The 25048-nt window shown below is 33.6% G+C and overlaps 2 protein-coding genes across 3 annotated transcripts; one reads left to right on the top strand and one right to left on the bottom strand.

Annotated features, from left to right (window-relative positions):
• The first annotated feature begins 3863 nt into the window (after nt 1-3863).
• Nucleotides 3864-6036, top strand: LOC120358728. Its single transcript, XM_039453962.1, has 6 exons — nt 3864-4281; nt 4350-4439; nt 4573-4778; nt 5188-5325; nt 5438-5537; nt 5636-6036. Exons 1-4 carry the CDS (start codon nt 4011-4013, stop codon nt 5323-5325), a joined length of 705 nt encoding a protein of 234 aa, XP_039309896.1. The 5' UTR covers nt 3864-4010; the 3' UTR covers nt 5438-5537; nt 5636-6036.
• A 14544-nt stretch (nt 6037-20580) lies between these two features.
• Nucleotides 20581-24898, bottom strand: LOC120357652. Of its 2 annotated transcripts, none has more exons than XM_039448696.1 (6): nt 24399-24898; nt 23925-24038; nt 23478-23666; nt 23280-23384; nt 23081-23185; nt 20581-22836 (listed from the first exon to the last, which is right to left on the bottom strand). In XM_039448696.1, exons 2-6 carry the CDS (start codon nt 24033-24035, stop codon nt 20620-20622), a joined length of 2727 nt encoding a protein of 908 aa, XP_039304630.1. In that variant the 5' UTR covers nt 24036-24038; nt 24399-24898; the 3' UTR covers nt 20581-20619. The 2 variants fall into 2 exon arrangements, with proteins under 2 accessions (XP_039304630.1, XP_039304623.1); XM_039448689.1 differs by lacking the exon at nt 24399-24898 and adding an exon at nt 24159-24369.
• Between the last annotated feature and the right edge of the window lie 150 nt (nt 24899-25048).

The raw sequence follows: 25048 nt of genomic DNA, 5'->3' as shown, positions 1-25048 counted from the left end.
AATAAATTGTATTGATGTAAATTGTATTAACCAATATTTTCATTTTAAATTGCCGCGTTTTGACTTATGGCTTTAACCAATCGTTCGACACTCTTATAACAACATAACCAATGACATCCAGTCGACTGCTTCATATCGTCGAGTGAACACGTATTGTGTGATCGTAACGTAAACACGTGTTTCTTCGAGTAATTTTAACGCATCGAATGATTGTAGTGATTAGAGTAATTAATGAAGTTGATTGATCGGTCGCGTAGTTCCGCGTTTATCGATCAAGTGCAGAGTAAATAGTGTAAATGTGGTAAAATATGAAACAACTTCGAGGGATAGATATGGATAAAGGACAAATTTAAATTGAACTGTCGCATCGTGGAAACAATAAGCTGATTGCCGTGTGCGTGAGTGAACGTGCTTAAACTTGTTTAAAGCCCCCTTCTTTCCCGTCTCTCTCTCTCTCTCTCTCTCTCTCTCTCTCTCTCTCTCTCTCTCTCTCTCTCCTTTCCTTTTTGTGCGTTTTAAAAGTGCTACTTTTAACTTGCAAGTGCATATTTAAGTAATCTAATTTGCATTAAATTTTATTATTCTCGGGCGTACATTTATTATAATAATGTAAACTTACTTGAAGATTTTACGGTCATCTCGATATTTGACGGCCGGATGACAGAAATTTGACAAGTTAAATGTAGCATAATTAAAGTGACAGAGAGAGAGAAAGAGAGAGAGAAAAAAAGTTTAAATAGAAATGTGCTGTCCATGTACTTTTGTCAGTCATTTGAGCACAGGAGGTGCCCCACGGAAACACCCGCGTGTAACAATGAGTCGCGCCGCCCCTGTCTACCACTTGTATCTGACCCGTCATACGCTAACTAATTCTTATTGTAACTTGAAAACTAAGCTCCGGACAAATTTTTGCAAAAGGAAAAATCGTCTTAGAATTCGATTACGAATATGCCAGCTTTGGGACCAATAGGTTATTTTGAATCACCCTGTATGTATATAGCGGACCTTTTCGGAACGTACCACCAATATCTGCTAGACATTTAAAGGACGTCCTTAGAACATCTTCAAAATGTCTTATTTAATATAAAGCACAACGCAATTTTCGAATGCATATTTATTATGTATGTATACATAATATGTTAAATATTACGAATCATCCCAAATATGTCCTGCGGATGTTCTATAAACGTCATACTACAGCTATGATAAAGGATGTCCTTCGGACGTCTTTGGAACGTACGAGATCCTATGGACGTACGAGATACTAGGACATTACAAGGACTTTTGTGGACATGTATTGGACGTCCGGGGACGTTCATGTGTCGTGTGGGTATTAATACTTGTATTGAAAATATTGATAATACAGTTTGTACTGAAACTTTTGAAGATGAAAATCATCAACAATGTCTAATAATAACATTGACTTTCAAATAAACTCTGATTATGATGATAAATAATAATAATAATAATAATAATAATAATAACGAGGATGATCATAACTTTTACAATCCTGCCATAAAAATTATAAACGAAGTTTATAATGATGTTGATGAAGATAAAAATTTTACAAATGCTATAGCTGCATGGGCTGTATTGTATAATATTAATCATAATGCATGTAATGCATTACTAAAAATTTTGCAGCAATATACATTATGCAACTTTCCAAAAGATGCACGAACATTATTACAAACTCCACGACAAACCAATGCTATAAGTGTACGTGATGAAGAATATTTTTATTCAAGTTTGGATAATATTATAAAAATAATGTTATTAAAATCACGCGAAGAAAGTATTAATTTACTTATAAACATTGATGGTCTTACATTATCAAAGTCATCACAAGCATCATTATGGCCTATCTTATGTTCGAATACAATTAGTAATGATGTTTATTTTGTTGGTGCCTTTTTTGGAGATACAAAACCACAAGATTCTAATACTTTTTTACAACCTTTAGTCACTGATTTAATTAAGTTAAATAATGGTTATATTTATAATAACGATGTAATTAAAATTTAATTATTTGGTTTAATATGTGACGCACCAGCAAAATCTTTTGCTTTAAATATAAAAGGTCACACTGGATTTGACAGTTGCACAAAATGTACAATCAAAGGAAAATATGTGAATGCCAGAATTTGCTTTCCTCCAAATTCATCATTTTCTTTGAGAACTGACGAATTATTTGCTATCAATGCTTACAAGAAATTTCAAATTGGTTATACTATTTTAAATAATATTCCAGAATTTAAATGTATAAGTCATACTCCATTAGACTACATGCATTTAATATGTTTAGGCGTTGTTAAAAAACTACTACTTTTATGGATAAAGGGGCCACTTTCTATACGTTTAAGCAGAAGATCAATTAATAGAATATCATGTTTATTATTGTTGTTTAGACATACAACACCAAGTGAGATTGTTAGAAAACCGAGATCCCTTAAGGATATTAAACAATGGAAAGCTGTCGAATTTAGAAATTTTCTCTTATATATAGGACCTGTAGCGTTAAGACATGCATTAAGGAAAGACATGTATCATCATTTTCTAACGCTTCATGTAGCTGTGTTAATCCTTGTTCGTCCAGACTTGTGTAAAAAAGAATTTATAGATTATGCTGAAGCTTTACTGCAAAATTTTGTTTCATCTTTCGAAATATTATATGGGAAACAATATATATCACACAATATCCACAATCTTTTAAATTTATGTTCCGATGTGAGAGTATTTGGTCCATTAGATAATTTTAGCGCCTTTCGTTTCGAAAACTATATGATGAGTATTAAAAGAAAATTAAGAAAGAACGAAAAGCCTTTGCAACAATTAATTAAGAGATATAGTGAAAATGAAAATCTTAATTTTCTATTACCAAAACCCATTAATAATCAATGTTCATATTTGCTAAAATATTTACACAATAATGGACCAATATCTTATGATTGTGGTAATTTTCAATCACAATATTTACAATTATTAATTGAAAAATTTAATCTAAACTGTAAATATAACAATAATTATATTAATAGTTGTTGTCTTTTAAAAAACGGACATTATATTGTTATTCTGAACATAATAAAAAAAAATGAAGATATTTGCTAAAAAATGTACGATTGCTAAAAAATGTACGAGATATATGTACAAAATCTATATAAAATACCTTGTAAATTTAGCGAATTAGATATTAAAGTTATGACGATTAACAATGAAAAAATGTTTTCCTATCCAATTACTGATGTAAAATGTAAAGCATGGATCCTTATATGAATGAAACAAATAGATTTGTAACCTTTCCATTCAATCATTCAATGTGAATTTGACATATATAATGCATTACATATATATATTGTCACTATTTCTCAATGTGCACAAGTATTTTATGTCCCCATCACTTCAACTTGCAGAAAAATGGCTTTTATAATAGCAGAATTAAATGATGGTCTGCAATTGATACCGGAATTATGGTACAATGAAGACAAAAAATCATGCATTTGGCCTAGTCATTTTAAAAGTAAATTTCGAATAAATAAAGCCATAATAACAAGAGAGATGCCACAAAATAATATACAATGGGACGAATTACCGATTAAGAGAATTTTTGGTAAAGCAGATAAAAAAGCAGTTATTATATTTTAAAATCACAAAATAGATAAAATAAATATTTGTTGAGGATATTTGCACATCAAAGTACAGTGCCAAGAATATGTGTGTGTGTGTGTGTGTGTGTATTGCTATTTTTTAAATAATTTTATTTAAAAACATTACTTATAATACTAATAATACTTTATTTTAACATATTGCAAATAAAAACAATATTTAACTAAATGCAAATAAAAACAATATTTAACTAAGAAACTTTTTAATAACTTTTTTGCTTTGTCTAACATATTTTAATAGAGATGGAATGTGTAAACACTTTGCTTAAGATACAAATTATTATTTTAATTATATTGTATTTATTGCTTAATGTTGTTTTCATTGGTTAAGGTACTTATGAAGAAGCAATGGACAAATTAGTGCTTGCAGAAGATACATCAAATATTGATATGTCTCCTGATAAATTACACAAACAAAATAAAATAAGAAGACGAATGAAAGCAAAAAAGAAATATTTATCGCACTCATCTTCTTCAGACAAGAATGAAGACGATTGTGTGAGATCAAATAAAAGCCTGCCTGACATTCCACAAATAGGAAATTTTGTATCATCAAATAAACAGCATATTAATAAATCACGCAATTCTATAAGTAAAAATAATACAATAAGCAGTGATGGTGAGTATATGAAATTTTAAATAATGCATGTTATTTTAAAAACAATTATTAATTTTTTTACTTTTCAGATATTGACATTCCAGTTCTTAAAAATAACATAGAAAGAAATTTTGCAGAAAAGCCTAATGAAGATGTTGATAAAGAAAATTATACGTGTGGTATGTTTTACTCATAAATTTTAAATATTTTATTAATTATATATTTACTAAGAGACAGATGAATTTATTTTATGATTCTTAATAGTAAATATTAGTATTTAAAATAATTAGTAAGTAATGTATATTGTTTCAGAATTTAAGAAAATAGTTCTAGCAAAAATGAATAAAGTTATATTTCAACTTTATACTCTTGAAAATAAAATGAACATACTCGAGGAAAAAATACAACCAACCAATACTTCCAATGAAGAAAATGATATTCAGTTACCTATAACTACATTCGAAGAATTAATATATTTTGAAGAACAGTTGCATGAAATACAATTCAAGAACGAACTGGTACGATATTATATGTATTTTATTCTTATTTACATTGTAGAATATTTTAAATATTTAAAACATAAAGATACAATACATAAAATTTAAAGCTCTAAGCTAGTTTAATGTTACTTTCTTTTATTTTTTATCTTTTTTTATGTTTTATTTTTTAAGTTTATGTACATTTATATCTATGTTGCAGATTAGTAGTAAAAATTAAAAAATAATATCTATAAGAACATTTTAGAAAGAAAAAATGATATTGCTGTTTTTATTTAACAATTAAATATTTTAAATAAATTATGTAAATTACAAACATATTACAAATAATTTAATATTTATGCTAAAATTGATTTATAATTTGTTTTTCTATTAATTTATATACGATATCTATACATTAGACTAATATTTAAATTTGTTTATTTTTCAGCTTAATGTATTTGAACGCGTAGGTGGACCTAGTGCGCATATAATGATACGCAATATAATGAAAAAAACTATAACAAATACTTTTGCCCAAAATTTTAGTTGGGCAGGAAAAAAAACAAAGAAAAGTTTCAAGACTTAGGTATGGCACAAATAATTATCCATAAGTGTATTTTTGATGTAATTTTAAATTGGATTAATTACAATTAAAGATGTGTCTAAATTACTCACTGCTTTGAATATTTTTTTATCAGAAGCTGTTCGCAAAACTTTCAAACAGGCGACAGATAATGACATTGCAATGTCTGTATCAAAATGGCTTGCCCAAGCCACTTTAATAGTTCAAAGAACCAAGTACGTATTTATGATTTTAATTTGATTATATACTTTTAATAGTACTATTAATAGTTATTTTATAAGTAATTATTTTATAATTTTATAATTTTTTGCAGGTAAAGTCAATTAAAGTAATAAATTTATTACATAAGCTAAAGAGCACAGTTGCTAATCGGAGGATAAACAGGGAGGAAGAAGTACAATTGTGATTTATTTTGCATCGATGTTGGCAAAACGCGACGACAACGATTTAGTCCGGTGTTCCTAAATTGTTGGTTGGCAAAGCATTCTTTGAAAAACATGTTCAATGACCTATACCAAGGAATGCAGAAGTCCCAATCGGCATTAAGTCAACAGTTGATGCTTTATAGTGCTACGTTTTGTGCCTTGTCTTTACTAGCATATACGGGATCCAGCACTTCCAGAGAGCGGAGTACAGACATTTGAACCTATTTCAAAGTACATACTACGTTGTAGTGACGTTCTTTACGGTACGCTACGGAAATTTTGTGCTGGACATTTGGCCTTTGCAACTTTACATGGTTATTATGATCTGCGTTGCTCTCATAATGTTACCAACACAGTTCGAACAGTTAGCTTTCACATGGATGAAGCGACAGAAGATGGACGACTCGTATTTGTTTCACAGAGCGCAAAGTGAGAAGCATGTGGTAATCTGCAGTACGACGCTACAAGCCGACACGATTATGGACTTACTAAATGAGTTTTACGCCTATCCTTTTACCATTTTCCCAAGATCTATAAATTTTCTTGTACGTACTGCAAATTCTTTTGTAAGTAACGCGACGAATTATAAGCCAAGCAATTTCAACAGAATTCTTATAATTTGTCCCGTTACCAGATAAATGAACACACAAAGAGTTTGCTTAGTCTGGCACAATCCCTCCGTGATTATTTAGTTTCTCGTAAAAATATAATAATCAATTTTGAGTTAGTTTTCTGAAAGTCCAGTGAAGTTGACTTTGTGCTTCACGCTTTGTTTCTTTTTTATTTTACAAAATTAATTTTTATTGAGACGTTCAATTGACTTGAACAAATAAGCATAATTATATGATAGGGCGAAAGAGCATGCGAATCATTGGCAACGATATAACTTCTCAGATATTTTTAAAGACTGATGTACATTTACATGAATCTTTGAAAATACCTGAAAAGCTATATAATTACAGTGTAGGAATAATCAACGAGGGCCATTGAGCCGAATCAAAACGAGTCAATTAATTTTAATTTCCAATTTAGGCAATCCAATATTGTTCTGTACAGCGATTGACTTTCTTGTAACAGCCAAAAGCATTTCACAAATTGGATTATATTAATTATATCGTTCATCTTTGCATTTATTTGAAAGTAATTGATAGATTTTGTTTAGTTTTCTGTTATAGATGAATTTTATCTCACCTCACGTTAGAGATGTCTACTTTTTATTTGAGTAATTTGTATTTTGTGTACGGGATGCGTCAATGGCCTTTCCTCTTGATTAGATAGCCCTTTTGATTTCTTATATTTTTTTGAAAATATTTTTGGATCACACGTCGCGAAAACGTCATCAGGGGGTCAATCATGTAATTTCACGTGGAACTTTTCACGTTTCACTTTTCACTTTTCACGTTTCACTTTTCACTTTTCATTTTTCATTTTTCACTCATAGAGAGTTCATGTAAATCTTTTCACGCACAGCGATTATGTATGAATAATGCGCGGAAGTTTAGTTTGCGTTCCGAAATTCACCATTAGAGGCTCTGTTATTGCAACTATCAAGCGATCGTGAAAAAGGTTTCTCCCTTCTTTTACAGTATAACTTTTACTGTAAAAATTTTATTATATAAAAAAAAATTGTAAAAAAAATATTCATAAATAAATAGCAATATTTCTTAGTTATATTGCATAAACTTAATTTACAAATATAATATATATTACATTTATTTTTAATCCATATACGAGGTGTGTTCAAAAAGTATCGCGAATTTTGAATTTTCGCGGGTTACGTATATTCGAATTTCGATCTTTTTGTGGCGTTATGTTGGTACTCATGTCTCTCACTTATGCCGACAAGCTCGGCCATTTTGAATGTTCACTTAATTGTTGACAGCTGCTTTGCTTGCACGTGTTTTGGATCGTCTTCGATTTTTACCTATTCAAAAAAATGGATCAAAGAACCTGTATCAAATTTTGTGTGAAAAACGAAATTAAGTGCGCGGATGCATTCCGAATGTTGACTGTGGCATACGGAGAAGCTACCTTGGACCGAAGCAACGTTTATCGGTGGTACAAAATGTTCTCAGAAGGCCGAGAAGATGTGAACGACGAAGAGCGTGTCGGACGCCCGAGCACTTCAACAACAGACGAAAAAATTAATGAAGTGGAGAAAATGGTATTGGCCAATCGTCGAATCACCGTTAGAGAAGTTGCTGAGGACCTAAACATATTGGCTCGTGCCATTCGATTTTTATCAATGATTTGGGCATGAGACGGGTCGCCGCGAAATTCGTACCAAAATTGCTCAATTGCGACCAAAAACAGCATCGCATGAACATTGCTAATGAGATGTTGGACTCTGTCCGCGACGACCCAAATTTGCTCCAGAGGGTCATAACTGGTGACGAATCGTGGGTTTATGGTTATGACGTGGAAACCAAAGCTCAATCATCTCAATGGAAGCTGCCGCACGAACCAAGACCGAAAAAAGCGCGCCAAGTTCGGTCGAATGTGAAAGTTTTGCTGACAGTTTTCTTCGATTGCAGGGGCGTGGTGCATCATGAGTTCTTGCCACAGGGTAGAACGGTCAATAAGGAATATTACCTGCAAGTTATGCGCAATTTGCGCGAAGCAATCCGCCAGAAACGCCCGGATTTGTGGAAGAACAAAAATTGGCTTTTGCACCACGATAACGCCCCTGCTCACACATCGTTGCTTGTGCGCGACTTTTTGGCCAAAAACAACACACTAATGATGCCGCAGCCACCGTATTCCCCAGATCTGGCCCCCTGTGACTTTTTCTTGTTCCCTAAACTGAAGAGGCCCATGAAAGGACGACGTTACGCTACGCTTGACGAGATAAAGACGGCATCGAAGGAGGAGCTGAACAAGATAAAAAAAAATGATTTTTTGAAGTGCTTCGAAGATTGGAAAAACCGTTGGCACAAGTGTATAATATCTCATGGGGATTACTTTGAAGGGGACAAAATAGATATTCATGAATAAATAAATAATTTTTGAAAAAACACAAAATTCGCGATACTTTTTGAACACACCTCGTATTGTAACAACTATTTTATTATGTAGTAATCTAATACTCAAAATTACATTGTAATTTAATTCAAACATTGTTTTTCAAAATTAATTTTAATTAGTTTTTTATGTGTGCAAATTTTAAAGTAAATTAATTTTATTAGTCATTAAATTTAACTTTGTTTAATTAAAAAATATTGAATAATTTAAAATACGGACCTTGATCAAAACTGAATTCTCCGCTCACACATGTATTTTCCAAATTTATAAGTTATAAATACTTACATGATTGATTAATATTCTATTTCACAAGACGCACCTTTCTTATATCATTGTGTATCAAAATGCGTTTAAAGTATATTTTTATCTAAATTTGCATTTGATGAAACCTCATTCTATATAATTATCAAAATATCAATTTGTCAAATATAAATATCAAACCTAATTACATCACAAAAGCATTATTTTTATTTATGTATGTATTACTTTATCCTATTAACGCAATGCGGTAAAAGGTTAACCTCTTCAATAATACCTCTTCAAACTGTTACCACACTGTTACCACACTTTCATTCTTATTTCAAAATACGTATAATTTATTAATTCCCTAAATTTTCACCTTTTCGCCATCACGGCTGATGGCGAAAAAGTTCACGTGAAAAAGTTCATATTTCCGCTCATGAGTGAGTTACATGATCCCGTGGAATCGTACATGATCGTGCAGTACACGTGAAACTTTTCACTTTTCACGTTTCCGCCCTAGGGAAAATGTTACATGATAGACCCCCAGGGGGACAATCATGAAACTTTTTCCCTAGGGCGGAAACGTGAAAAGTGAAAATCTTTACCATTGAAGTTAATGGAGAAATTTTTCACTTTTCATGTTTCCGCCTTAGGGAAAAAGTTTCATGATCGACACCCCAGGACACATTATTACTAGGAGTTGTTGGCGCATCCAGTATACGGCGTGCAGATCGAAACTAGATGTAAGGACACTAGACGTAAAAGATATTTTTAGCTATCTCACCAAAATACGACATTGCATTTCTTTTCATAAAAGTGACTTCTATTGAAGTATGGCGATTGTTCAGTTTTTTCTGTTTTTTACAAGCGATACAAATGTTTCTTATAAACTTTTAGTTTTGTCTTTCAATTTGACATTATTTTCTTTTTTAAGATAACTTTACATAATAACATTATTCATACAACTTTGTTGTTCATTATTCGTACAACTGTTTTTTAACAAGTCAAAACTGTAATTTTACTTGTTTAACATACATATTTAATAATCATTACAAAATATAATGCTCCTTATAATGTAATCAAATGTTAATTGGAGCAACTTTTAGTGGCAGCAGAAAAAGCAACTATTACAAGATTCTTTAATATGATTGATTTATTGATACAAAATTAATAATTTTGCTTTTATCTAAACATGTGATATTATAATAAGACTGATATAGGTCTGTGCAATAATCTCCAAAGAAATAAATATTTTTTTGTTATGTTAGAAATTAAAAATATAAAAATATGTAAATTTTTTAAATAAAAATTTGTAATTTTAACAATATTTGTATATTAATACCTAAATAAATCTATACCCAAAATGTAAAGGCTGGAGCATAGACTTTTGCATAATGTATAACACAGAATGAATGAACCAGAATTTATTTCTTTCTCTAAGATAGAAATGAAGGATTTTGATTGGTTCATTCTTTTATGTGTTATGCATTATGCAAGAGTGTGTGCTCCCGGCTTTACTCAGAATTAATACACAAAGCATTTCAGCCCAGAACATTCCAGCAATGTTGCAGTAACGTTGCTGCAAATGTTATTGATCAAATGTTGCACTAGTAATAAATTTTGTGATGCATGTTGTTGTAGCGTTTCATTATATTAAATACATAACATTGAAATGTTGCTGGGACATTTCAATGCAATATTTCAAAAAGCGGACATCTTAATGTTGCTGCATTCTTCCAGCAATGTTGCAGCAATGTTTCGCAATCAAAATGCAATATTACAATGAAATCATTCTGCAATGTTTCTGCAATCTCTCTGTGCTGTATGGGAACATACAGTGCTTATCAAGATTACTTTGAAAAGCAGACACTAAAAAATTTCTTCCAATATCCCATTTGTAAATTTGACATTTGTAACAAACCGCCTTTCCGCTCCCCGCTCGGACCGTCCACCGTTCCGGGCTGTCCGGCCGAACAACCGCCGGACAGCGAAAACACGGCGCATAGCGCCAATAAGACACGCAAACACCGGCGTAGCGCACGTTGATGCATCCGCACGTGAGATCTCCGTGGCAGATCTCCGCGCGCACGCGCTCGACCGGAGTGACGACCGCCGGACCGATCTCGAGCGGCGGGGAGACCCCCCACCGATTCCGTACCGTTCCGTACCCCCGCACCGTCCCTGCCCTCGAGATTCGGGTATATAAGCGCCGCCGCTCCGAGAGTCGAGCGGTCTTCTTCTCCGTCTGTTCTCCTGTCCGTAGAAGAAAACCTTCCTAGTGCTCACAGGGAGTTAAGCGCCTTAGCTTCCGTTAAGAGGTCTTGATAAGAGCCGTCCGCCTTCCTCAAACCGCCGGTTCACGGGCTCAAATCCATCTTGGGCTCCACCAGGGGATCCTGGTAATCGGCACTTCCCGATCCACCGTCCCCGCTTGGGTATCGGCTCACGACCTGGGGTGTGGAGTTCCGCGCCTCTACCAAGAGCTCTTGGCGTGAGTCGATTACCACCGCCGAACATTGCGGTATTAACCGCCCCGCGCCGGACTCGAGACACGCGTACAGCTGTACCGCGCGCGCGTCGTCTACGGCCGTGGCCGCGGCCTTCGGCAAGGCCACGGTACCCGCGCGTCAACAAAAGACTCCGAGTTCCCCGAAATCTCGGCTCGGAAATTCCGCGAACTAAATATTGTAAATAGTGTATACTACCGCGTCAAGACACTCGCGTGTAAATACCGTTCGTCCGTCCGCGCGCTTCGATTTCCGTCTGTCCGTCCGCGCGTAATTTCTAAGTTCTGTTACGTCCGTCCGCGCGTCGTGGCTAAGTCACCCTACTACTCCACTGTACGCTTTCTTACGCGAAATAAATTCGCTTGTCTTATACCATCCAACAAACGAAGAGTCTAGTTCTCTTGGCGACCTCAATCCGCGTCCTAGTCCGCCGAATTCACGCCGCCCCGTGCGCGGAAAAAGTCAGGTCGTTACACATTTTCCAATCGTCAGCGTAGCGTTCTTAACGAAGGTAATGGCAAATCGCGACTTATTTCTTCATATCCCGAACGATCACACATAAATTTATATCTTAATGCCTTTTTTATGGTTTCATTATCCCAATTTGGAACTTTCTTGAATTCGCCAGTTAATAATTTAATTTGATTCTTTGTTAAAACTTTAAAAATAGCATTCTCCATTAAAGTTCTATTACTTTTATTTATTTCTTCTTTCAGTCTTTTAATTTTGTAATTAGCATTTTTTAATTTTATTTGAGTTCTTTTTTGTATATTGAATAATTTAGTATAATGTTTTTGTACCTCTGTTACTTTCATTTATGTCTAAAACAATTATCACATAAATTTGAAGTTACTTCTGATATGTCACTGTTTTTTAATTCAATATCTTTGTGGCTTGAATCTATATAATTTGTAGAGTTATCAATTATATCCATATTGCTTATAGATTTGTCGTTTCTATCCATATTACTTACAGATTTGTTATTTGTTTCCATATTATCTTCAATATTTATTTCTATATTATTTGTTGCTTTATTAATATTTACCAATTTATTTGAAATAGATTCATTTTCAATGCATTGAGTATCACTTTCTTGAATATCACTTTCTTTATCATGTATAAATTTAACTGTATTCTTATAATCAAAATTACTAAAAGATGCCTTGATCATTCAAATTCATATTTGATCCTGTTGTAAAGATAGAAAATAATATATTGGCAAAACTTCTTTTATTTAAAAATAAATTGTAAAAGTTTAATATCATTTTCTATTTAAATAAAAATAAAATAAATAAAATTTGTATAAAAAATAAAAAAATTACCCGCATCTCCAAATATGGCATTAGTAGGTATGGCATTTCCTTTTAGTTTTAAAAAACCATCACGTTGATTTTCCTACATCTTAGGAGCAAAGTGTTCCTATGTATTATAAATGTAATGCCATTATTATTAAAATATTTTATAGTTATAAAAAATTAAATAACCTCAAAGTCAAGTTCAATGTTATTAAAGCTGTCAATGTTCAATATATTACTTGACGCAATGCAAAATGTTTACTAGGTATCCAATTTTCTCGATTAACATTTTTAATTCAAATTCCAAATCTTTCAGGTTCTTTCAAAGGAAAATAGCACATTTCTTTTTTATTTTTCATTGAAGAATTTGAACAATCTTTGGCTGCGCAACGAGGCATTTTAAATCCAAGTCACCGTACATTAAGACATATTTTAAAATTAAACATAAACAATACATTATTAGTATTTCTACTAATACATGCACTATAAGTTGGATATTAGCAAAGTTAGCAATTACAAATGTATCATTATTTATTGTTATTATTATTATTATTTATTATTTTATATAAATAAAATAATTTGCATAAAGACTAAATAAGCATACTCATATTAAATCAAACTTTTTTTTTATTTTAGGTATTTATTTATTTTAGGTATTTTCTTTATTTTCTTTAAACAACCAATGTAAACATACATAAATTCTTAGTTAAATTTATTTTTGTATGTTAATAATCTACATCAGAGCTCGGCAAGAAATGCACATTTCGCCCGATTTTCAGTTGATTCCGCCTAGCGCTCGTCCCTTACCTCGACGTCCCGCGCGCAGCCAACGAGCCGCGCGAGGCTCAGGACCGTGTCACCTCGCGACTCGCGACCGTATCGTGTCACCGGTTACCGGACCTCGAATACATATTTTTAATAGAGTTGAGCAAAAATTCACTACCTGTGAATTAGTCACTGATAATAAAAATTCACGTTCACGACCTGTGAACAAATATGAAAATTCACTGTGAATAGTGTGAATGAGACTTTTGGCTTTCCGCACTGTCGGGTAGTCACCAAATTAAAAAGTTATACATTAAAATGCGCAATTAAAGATTATTTGCAATGCAAAGTACAAATTAGAATCTAAGATTTATTAAATAAAAGTTTTAGTTTACGTTTTTTATAATATATAATATTACAATCCTTCTCCCATATTAACTCTACCATGCCTCGTTTGAAGCACATATGGGCAAACGTAGGGCACACCGCGCGTACGCCGGGGGCAGAAAGCGCTTCTTTCGCAAGATGACGTTTTACCCGCAGCCCCCATATGTAACCATCTACTATTCCGTAATCACGAAAATACATATACATATTCAGTTTAATCATTACACATTCTGTCATTCATTTAATCCCACGCCAAGCTCAAGCACGCACGCTACAACTCCAGTAGCGTTAATAAAACGCTACTACATTTTCTAAACCTACTCATAAATCACCTAATAATATATCTTCCTACAATACCTCCTATTTCCCATACAAAGAATTTGTCGCGTATCCGGCCGTGTTATCACACGATTCGAAGCCGCGACTGGTGACAGCTGCCTTAACACCAAAAGTAATCAGCGAAAAAGATCTACGTCCCGGGATCGCAACCCTCGCGAATCCGCGGACGTAACAATCAGTTTTTTTCTTTTGTTCTAAAATTCTTTGTATATTTTAATACACAAATGTGTACTAAAATATTTTTGTATCTTATCATTAAATATTGTGATTTTTTAAAATCGCAGTACATAATATGTGTATATACATATACATGTATATACGTATGCATATCTGTATAATTTATTACCAACATAGAATGTATTTAATGTATTTCCTTTCATTTTTTTTGCTTTGTGTCTTGCATTACATCATTAGTAATAAATAAATGTATGATTTTACAATTTTGTAGCATGACCACATAAAGTCTTTTATTTGTCCTGTGATAACATCTAGACTAAAAAAAAAATTCATTATGAATAAATAACTATTTGAACACTAATTGTGTTTTGCGCTCTTATACCCGCGCTGACTCTCACTAGCCTGTTTTAGCTGTTTATTTTTTATTTTAACATCTAGACTACTCTAAGATTTATGCAATTATTTCAATTGTGATTGGGATCTTCTACAATATTCATTTTGTGAACAAAAGTTGTTTGTGATTTGTGATTACGGAAGTTTTATATCTTCACGAGAAAACGCTTGAAATCTTAAAATAAATAAACATGCTATTACCCAATCAGCACACAATATTAAAAAAATGTTTTTAAAAACATTTAGAAAACATTTTTAAAAACATTTACAAAAATATTAAAAATAATGGGTTAAGTGCCCTTTTTTTCATTAAAATAAATGTTTATTTTAACATTAAAAAAAATGTTTTTCAAATATTATAAAAACGTTGTTAAAACATTTAAAGAAAACGTTTATTAAACGTTAAAGAAATGTTTTTTTTAACGAAGCATAAATGAGCAAAACAATATTTAAAAAAAAGCTTTTGCAATAAAAAGTTTTTCAAAAACGTTAAAATTAGTGGATTTACACCCCTTTTTACATTAAACAATTTTTTTAAATATTGAGGTTTTTCTCTTAAAAATTTTTTTCTCGGAAATTTCCACACGGTCACCCATCCAAGTTGCGACTCCAGTGAACGTTGCTTGACTTTTATGATCGCTGCGAACTGATCCCTCGTGATGATCTGTAAACACTTTGTGTTTATGCATGTACAGTGCGTTGCATTGATGCCTGGGATACCAATTTTAAGGACCACGTTTCTTTCTTAGTTATTTTTACGTTTATGATCAAATGCTGCCATCAACGATCACCGCAGCATTCAGTCATGAACATAAAAATAATCAAGAAAGAAACGTGGTCCCTAAAATCGGTACCCCAGGCATGGGGTGCGCACGATTGGACACCACCACTCACAGCGGCCGATGCCTAGAGTTTTTCCGTTGGTTTGGTTAGATAAGTCAAGATGATTGGTGTCCAATCATGCTGTGTCCAAAAGAGTGTCACCCCCCAGGCATCAATGCAACGCACTGTACTCGTCACAGTCTTCGCCTAACAAAAATTCATCGCGCGCTACAATTTGCGCAATCTCCATGGCTTCGCGATTATATAGAATTAAACACTAAATTTAGAACTCACGCAAAAAGTAATTCTGAAAAAAATTTATATAAACTAATGAATAACGCAGTATTCAGCAAAACCATGGAGAACGTACGTAATTACGTTGATGTAAAATTATTGACTAAATGGGATGGTAGATTTGGTGCGGAAGCAATGATTTCGAAACCAAATTTTCACAGCCGCAGTGTCTTTGCAGAAAACTTGGTTGCCATCGAAATGAGTAAACTCGAGGTAAAGTTCAACAAGCCGATTTCTGTGGATATGTGTATACTTGACGTATCAAAAGTCTGCTTGTATGAATTTCATCACGAGTACATGTTACCACTGTATCGTGAGAAATGTAAGGTTATGTTCACCGACACAGATAGTCTTATATATTACGTAGAATGCGATGATATATACAGTATAATAAAACGCAATATCAATAAATTTGATACAAGCGATTATCCACTTAATAATGCATATAGTATACCTCTCGCAAATAAAAAAGTACCAGAGTTAATGAAGGACGAGAATAACGGTGCGATTATGACTGAATTCGCAGGACTTAGAGCGAAAATGTACGCGTTGCGCGTCGACGATAAAAAAGACACGAAAAAAGTCAAAGGTGTCAAAAGTAACGTCGTAGCGCGAACAATAACGTTCGATGATTACACGCGATGTCTATTTAACGAGATTAAAATGACTTGTCGCCAATCGTGTATAAGATCGAAATTGCACAAGGTATATACTGTATCTGAGACAAAAGTCGCGCTAAGTCCTTACGATGATAAGAGATATCTTGTACCTAATTCTACCGACACACTCCCATGGGGACATTATAAAATACCATTGTAATACATGTATTTCATAAATAAACAACACATTTTTGTATTTTTTTTATACTTTTTGTATTTCAAAATGTCAATACATAATATGTTTTTTATATTGTAATAAACATGAGTATAAAAATAATGTAGCGTATAATTTATTTTACAACATACTATCCTCGTGTATCCATGAATTGTGTGAATTGTCAAATCCAAGCCATTTCACATAAACCTCATCCCCTCTTTTGCGCAACACTTTTTCAACGAGATACACGTCAGGATGAGTAGCACGATGCAACTGGTACTCGTAGAATCCTCCGGCAACAGGTTTTCCCTTGTAATCTTTTAGTAGATAAGTCACAGGATTAGTTATTTGTACTTTGGCAATTTTAAACACTTGGGTTGTCCAATTGAGCGTATATCCTTTCCCAAAGACTGTCTTGTACTTGCTAACGCGTACCAAATCGCGTACTTTGAATTTTGCAGGACCCACAATCTTAACGTGGCTATACACCGTGTCCAATAGCTTTTCAGCAACAGCGGAAGTAACATCGATGGGCCGCATACCGATTGTTCGATGCTTTCGCGCATTATAGTTTGACACGAGACGTGGTAACAAGTCGATCCATTTATAGTTTCCATTGAGCGTAAATTGTTTCCACATGTCGTTCTTCAAAGTCCGGTTGAACCGTTCAACGATGGATGCTTTCAACACTGAACACGTGGAATAATGGTTGATGTCATGTTTCTTCAAGAGTTTCTGCACATCAGCGTTGTAAAACTGCTTGCCCATATCCGTCTGTAAGTTTTTCGGACATCTTCCGCTCTCTCGAATTATCCTAGCAATAGCTTTAGCCGTCTCTCTTCCACCCTTGGTTTTAAGCGGTATGGCCCATGCAAACTTGCTCAACGCATCGATGACGGTGAGTACGTAGTGATAGTCTCTGTTGGAGCTCGAGTACGGACGCATCTCGACCACATCAGCTTGCCACATATCGTCGTATCCCCGAATTATAACGCGTCTTCGTGGAAAATTTCTTCTTGCAGAGGCATGCAGTTCCTCCACCAGTCGTCGCCTCTCAGCACTAATATTTTGTTTTTCTTTACGCCTATCTGACATCATGTTTCACACCCAACTGTGGTTCTTTGACGTTTCATTCACGTTATATTTAACGTTCATGTACGTTCTTTGGCGTTTCATTCATGTCTTAGCGTTTTGTTTACGTTATATTTAACGTTCTCTAACGTTTCGTTCATGTTTTCAACGTTTAGTTTACGTTATATTTAACGTTCTTGTACGTTTTTTTTATCGTTAATGTCAAACGCTATCGTTTGTATTATCGTTCTTTGTAGTTTGTATTGTCGTTCTTTGTAGTTTTTATTATTCATTATTTTTTTCTGTCATCCTTCAATAACCTTTCTTTGTCTTCTGGTTTCTGCCAATGAGATACTTTTTCATAACTATTTTTGGCCCGATCTACGGCCGCTCGATAACCATCCTTCACCCGTTCTTGAGTTTTTTGATAGCAATCCTGAGCCGATCGATAGTTATCAGACAACCGTTCTTAAACCGTTCGATTTTTATTTAGGAACCGTTCGAAATTATTTGCTAGACGTTCGTAACCGTCTTTTCGACGTTCATTGCCGCTCATCTTCTTTTGTTGTTGTTGTTGTTTCTGACTCAGCTTTGATAATTATACGTTGAAGTTCGTTTACCGCAGTCCACAATGCTTGCACGTCTTTCTCACACAAAGTCTGCCTCTCGTCTGACTCTTTCTGATGATTTGTCAAGATTTTAATGTGCTGCTCCACGAATAGTTTGTTGGTGGCGTCGGTATCAGTCTCGGGCAGCGCTAGACGACGAATCTTGTGCAACCTCGCGTCAAAGTCCATAGCAACGCGACACAAAGCGTTTTCGCGCACGTAATTTCTTACTATACTGTTCCAACGTTGAGACAAATCATCGCTTCTCCGTTCGAATTGCCCAAATTTGTTGATTGACATTTTTCCAATGTGAATGATATTGCTCGACTGGTTAGTTTTGACGATACGTGAGTTAATTTATAATGAGACCAGCCTCGTAAAGTTCTTTGATGATAGACAGTATCTCGTTGTCATGTGCATTGTTACCGGCCTGACGCGAAGCATCGAGCAATTGTAGACGATCTACTAATTTGTTAGGATCGTCCCAATGAACCTAATCAATCGTGTTGTTGTTCAATATCATAGCGCTAGGTAATCTCTTTCCGGATTTATTCTTTCTCTTTGGTGTAGATTCGATCGACATCAATGGTGCGATCACACATCTGTACTTGTATCCTCTGTTGCTACGTAGTCGACTTTGTGTGTCGTAATTGCGTCTATGTACGTTAGTAGCCAACAATATGCTCTTGTACTTTTGCAAATCATTTTCCGTGTAGATAAAATCATCGGGGAGTCTCTTAAAAATCAATTCGTAAAGACCGGGTGTGTCCGCATATCGCACGCCATCGATAAATATGTGATCACTACTGTCCACGTCAAACTTTTTATTACCAAGCATCATTCCATCTCTGTCGAGACGAACGCCATACACAGTGTCTATAATTTTTTCTTTTCCGTTCCCGCTGAAGAAATCTCCGATGTACTTTTGACCCAGCGAACCCAAATGCTGCGCCAACGCTTTTCTACCTTCCAACGTTTGCATCTGTTGTTGAACAGACGTTCCGAACGAATCGTCTGTGGTTTCAAAAACGTTCTCGGGAGCCTTATTTGTTATTAGGAGTACAAATTGAAAACCGCCGTTTTCCAATAGATGGCGCCAGCGGTAAATGCTGGCGCCAAACGTTAGATCAAAAATTTTAAATGTAAGGTTGGGCATCTGGCAACAATTCCTTATCATTGCAGTTGTGAATTTTTATCGGCGTTATATATTTTTTTGTGATCGAAAATGTCGAAATTTGTGCCCAATAAGCGTCATTTGCGGGAAGTTTTGCTTTTTGCCTTCAATTCGAAAAAATCTGCGGCTGAGGCGCGTCGAATGATTGTAAAAACTTATGGTGAGGCTTCCATTAGTGAAAGAACGTGTCGAGAATGGTTTCAACGCTACAAACCCTGGCGGAAAAAAAACTACAAAGAACTACGTGATTTTACTGTTAAATCACGCATTTCTGCAACCAAATAGGAAATATTACGAAATAGTAAGAAAAAGTATGAAAATTGTAAATGTCGTAATAAAACGTAGTTTCTCGTAAAAAAAAGTCTACAACTTTTGAGAATATACAATGAACTTCTGCGATCGAGACGTAGTTTATCGTAAAATCTCATTAAAATAAAAATTTAATTAATGCTGTAATAAGACGTAGTTTTGCGTAAGAAATTTCTACACTTTTTCAAAATATACAATGAACTTTTGCAAAATAAGACGTAGTTAATCGTACATTGGCATTAAAATAAAAATTTATTAATGTTGTAATAAGACGTAGTTTCGCGTAAGAAATTTCTACACTTTTTCAAAATATACAATGAACTTATGCAAGATAAGACGTAGTTAATCGTACATTGGCATTAAAATAAAAATTTATTAATGTTGTAATAAGACGTAATTTCGCGTAAAAAATTTCTACACTTTTTCAAAATATAATATGAACTTCTGCAAAATAAGACGTATTTAATCGTACATTAGCATTAAAATGATTACAATCAATTACAACTTTCAACAGTTGTTCGATAAATATACAATAAAGCTAACTCGATAAATAAAAAACAATTTTTTATAATTACATTAATTTTATTTGTATTACAAAGATTTGTTACAGATATTACTATTAATAAAATTAGGAAGAAAATAATATCAATATTAATCGCCAAGACATCCTCTTGGTATGTCACTAATATAATGTTTACCATTCAACGTCATCATGATACAGTGACCTTGAATAAATGCAGGAGAACATTTCTCCAATAAACCGCCGGTGATGAAACATTCTATAATATGAGTTACGATCACATCATTGGTTGCAAGATACGGTTGACATGATATATTAATTTTTCGAAAAAACACAACAATTTTTCTTACCACTCGATCATTTTCAGTAATCTCATAAGAACATATATTTGTAATTATACCTTTCGTATCGTCTCGAGTAACAATGATGGAATCATTGGACTTATTCGCTCGCGTGTAAATTTCACTTGTGAAACGAAGTCCGTGGCAAAGCATTTTATGGAATACTTTGCAAGATATAGCACTTCCAAAACAATTTTGTTCTTCTAAAGTTAAAGTATAGTCTTTACCTGATCCAAGTAATACACAATCGTCAATTTTACAAACATATTTCAATCTGTTTTGAAAATAATGTGTACAAAAGTCTATAAATCTATTACCATTTGGAAACTTTTTCAAGTGCATGGGCAGTTGTTTATAAAAGAAATATCTCCTCGCAATCTGTACAGCTATAAGATATGGACTAGTCTTCATCTGAAGTACTAATCTGTTTTCATTTTCAAATGGAAAAGTATTATGAGTCCACAAAGGTCCCCAGTTCTTTACGCTCGTACTTAAGTGTAAGAGCAAGTGCATATTGAACGTCATAGAAGATTTTCCAAAATACTTTTGCAATTTGACCAGAAATTTAATCAGCAACTGGTGAGCACGATTAATATTTTCTATTGTTACAGATTTTTGTAATAATATATGAATGGCAGTTATTAATAGTGCCACATGCCGCAAATATTTCATAGGAAATAATCCCCGCAGACATATCAACATGTACCACAAGAGCCAAGAACGCCATTCCGAAGCTTTCCAACACTTTCGTTCTTCAAGTGTTCTTGGTAATCGTGTGATACATGTTGGTGGTCGAATAGAAGTTAGACGCTGATTTATTATAGCTAACTGATTGGGCGAACCAACATAATATTCTTCCCCTCGTGACGTTAATATCATCTCTGTATATTGCCGAGTAACTCCTAATAAAACAGAGTGCATATAATCAGGTACTATTCCATCTACCAAATTAAATCCTTCCAGATTTATCAGTACCGACGGGCCTTTAATTCCCATATTCATAACTGGAAGAATTTCATTATTTAACGCATTTTGCATTCTACATCTTATAGATGTATCTGTGCGATTCGGAGGTACACATGTCGACATAGTATATCGGCGGTATCCATCAACACCTTCGGTAGGATGTTCGCAAAAGTTGCATCCGTAAAAGCCGTTAAAACGAATCATGTTCAAAATACAAGGTCGGGCAACAGAATCCACGCAGCAACTTATAGGGTAGACTTTACTGGTAATAATTTCGTTGTTCAGATTCCATTGTACACCGTCCCGCGCCAAAGAGTTTGCTTCATTGACGAATGGTTGTAAAAACGTGTTCATATTGGGTTCTTTCTTGTGTACCCATAAACCGATTAGAAACATATGTTTTGATCGTATTTCCGACGGCAACTCATGTAACATAACATATACAGGCCAAATAGATGTTTTACTTGATTTTGCTGCTTGACACCCATCTGTATTAAAAGTATATGATAAATTCCATCTGAAATCTAACTGATTACCTGGAGCAGAATATTTTTTGTACACATAGCCATCATAAATATCTTCGAATGCATTATCGTTTTCTTTTCGCCGAGAGAAGCGGTGGTCTAAATGTTTCGAAATATCTGGATTATTCAATAGAATTTGCAACTGGTATGTAAAATTTAAAGTTATAAAGAATGACGATATTGCATCAATATCTCTCTCACAGGCATGACATACTACGTTAGCCGAACATAAGTTTGGTCGTCCACCGAGGTATCTTTGGCAACTTGGACAAAATAAGTGGACTTTAATAGTGTCTTCAACTAATGGAAAATGTTTGAATAAACTGTATTTTGAACTTGGTAAGACATCATTGCTGTACAACTTATTTATCATATTTATGATGTCAAGTATCGCAACCCAAGTTAAACAGTGTTTTTGACCTATAAGTATGGCCATTATTAGCGCTTCTCCTTTTGTTGTTGCTGAACATGGACACAATGTTTCACTTAGAAATTGATCATACTGATTGGCCAATATCTACAGTCACATAAGAAAACAGTTGAGTTAATAGAAAGTAATATTAAGTTTATCTCAAATATTTCAGTTTATTCCCAGCAAACACTTATATAACTGTTACTTATAATGTCCCACTCAATAATATAAAAATGTCATATACGCGTGTTATATTACAGTTATTGTCGAGTGGGAAATTATAACTAACAATTATATAACAGTTACTTTGTATTTGCTGGGTTTCGATTTTATCAATGTTATAACATACTTCCTCGTCGTTTCCGTCTTCTTCAGAAGTGGAATTTTCTTGAAATAATACATCTTCGTTGAACAAATCTGCATCATCATCAAATGGTTCATTATGATGTTGCTCCTGAAACATAAAGGGTATTATATTCTATTATATATAAAAAGTAGATCTCAAATATATTCAAGTTTATTTCAATTTCATTAAAATTATAACATACTTCCTCATCGTTTCCATCTTCTTCAGAAGTGGGATTTTCTTGAAATGACGCATCTTCGTCAAACAAATTCACATCATCATCAAATGGTTCATTATGATGTTGCTCCTGAAATAAAGATCTATTACATGTAAGATCTATTAAATGTAAGAAATACATTTTTTTTTAATGTATAGACGTCTGTATACATTTTTTACTCACAGGAGATGAATGCAGATTTTGTTCACACTTTCCAATATCATTAGCATTATCTTGAAATTGCAAGTCTGAATTTTGAACGTCAGCATCGATTCTCATTTCTTCAAACGATACATTTTGTTCCAACTGATTTGATATTGTCAGTCTTTGCAATTCTGATGCATCAATTGTTGACAGAGAGTGACTGATCTCCTGTAATGTACATAATAAAACATTACGTAGGGAATAAATATATATTTATTATATATATATATATATATATATGTGTGTGCGTGTGTGTGTGTGGTGTGCGCGTGCGTGCGTGCGTGCGTACGTGCGTGCGTGCGAGCGTGCGTGTGTAGCGTGTGTCAATTAAAGCATCAAAGAAAGAGTTCGGTGTAATGATTTTGAGGATATATATACGTATATAATTGATGATGTTTAAGCTTATAGACATAAAAAACCATTTACCTCTCTGTTGGGTGAGATTTTTTCTCGCTTTCTTTTGCTATGAAGGGTTTGACGAGGGATATCCTCTGTTGAATCAGGTTCTAAATATCTTTTATATTTCCGTGGAGGCATTTTCTATTATACGTAACATACATAAATTTAACGTTCACTCAACTCAAAGTAATACAATTTATGCAATCACAGTTAAATCACTATTACTACGTTTACGCGAGCATTACTTCTGTAGTAACTTACAAGAATTCCTTCGCTTAAACAGGATTTTGTAGTAACTTATAATTTACTCCGCGTAAACGAGTGAATTATCGTAAGTTACTACAGAAGTAACGCTCGCGTAAACGTAGTATATGCTTCTATAGAACAAACTGTCACGTCACAACGATACAACGTGTTTACTCGATGATAACTTCAATGGCCGTATTGTCCTCTGAAAAGAAGCAGGAGCCAATATAAATAAAAGAAGAAGAAGATGATAACCTCAACTGGAAGTCTTATCTCTCGAGAGTAGAGATCCTCAAGTAAGAGATTGGATACCGCTTAGACAACTTTGATTCGCCATATTGTTCAGGACACTTTCGGCGAGCTTTCAAAAAATGTTTAAATCAATTTAGTATATATGTAGCTTATTAACATACAAAAATAAATTTAATTAAGAATTCATGTATGTTTACATTAGTTGTTCAAAGAAAATAAAAGAAGGGGCCCCGTTGACAGTTACAAAAATTTATCGGCCGTCTTTAACATTATCTCGACGGTGACTTGGATTTAAAATGCCTTGTTGCGCAGCCAAGGGTTATTCAAATTCTTCAATGTAAACGACAATACTTTTGCAAGTAAAAGTGTAGCTATGCATACTCGTATTAAATAAAACTTTTTATTGATTTCAGATATTTATTTATTTATTGCAATTATGCTTATTTTGTTAAATTGCTTCTTGTTTCTACGGATGCAAAAATTATATTATTTTTTATAAAATTCTCGTAATTTAAAAACATAAGAAATATTAATAATTTTCATAGTGATTGTACATTCCATGCTTCTGTCTACATAATTTATAATGACGTTTTTATTTTAAAAATTTTCCAAAAATAAAATTTTCTTTAAACCAGTAACATAAACATATACGA

The sequence above is a fragment of the Solenopsis invicta genome, chromosome 1, assembly GCF_016802725.1.
Source record: "Solenopsis invicta isolate M01_SB chromosome 1, UNIL_Sinv_3.0, whole genome shotgun sequence".
Taxonomy (NCBI): domain Eukaryota; kingdom Metazoa; phylum Arthropoda; class Insecta; order Hymenoptera; family Formicidae; genus Solenopsis; species Solenopsis invicta.
The sequence above is the reverse complement of the archived record's forward strand: the minus strand, read 5'-3'. Positions and strand labels throughout refer to the sequence as shown.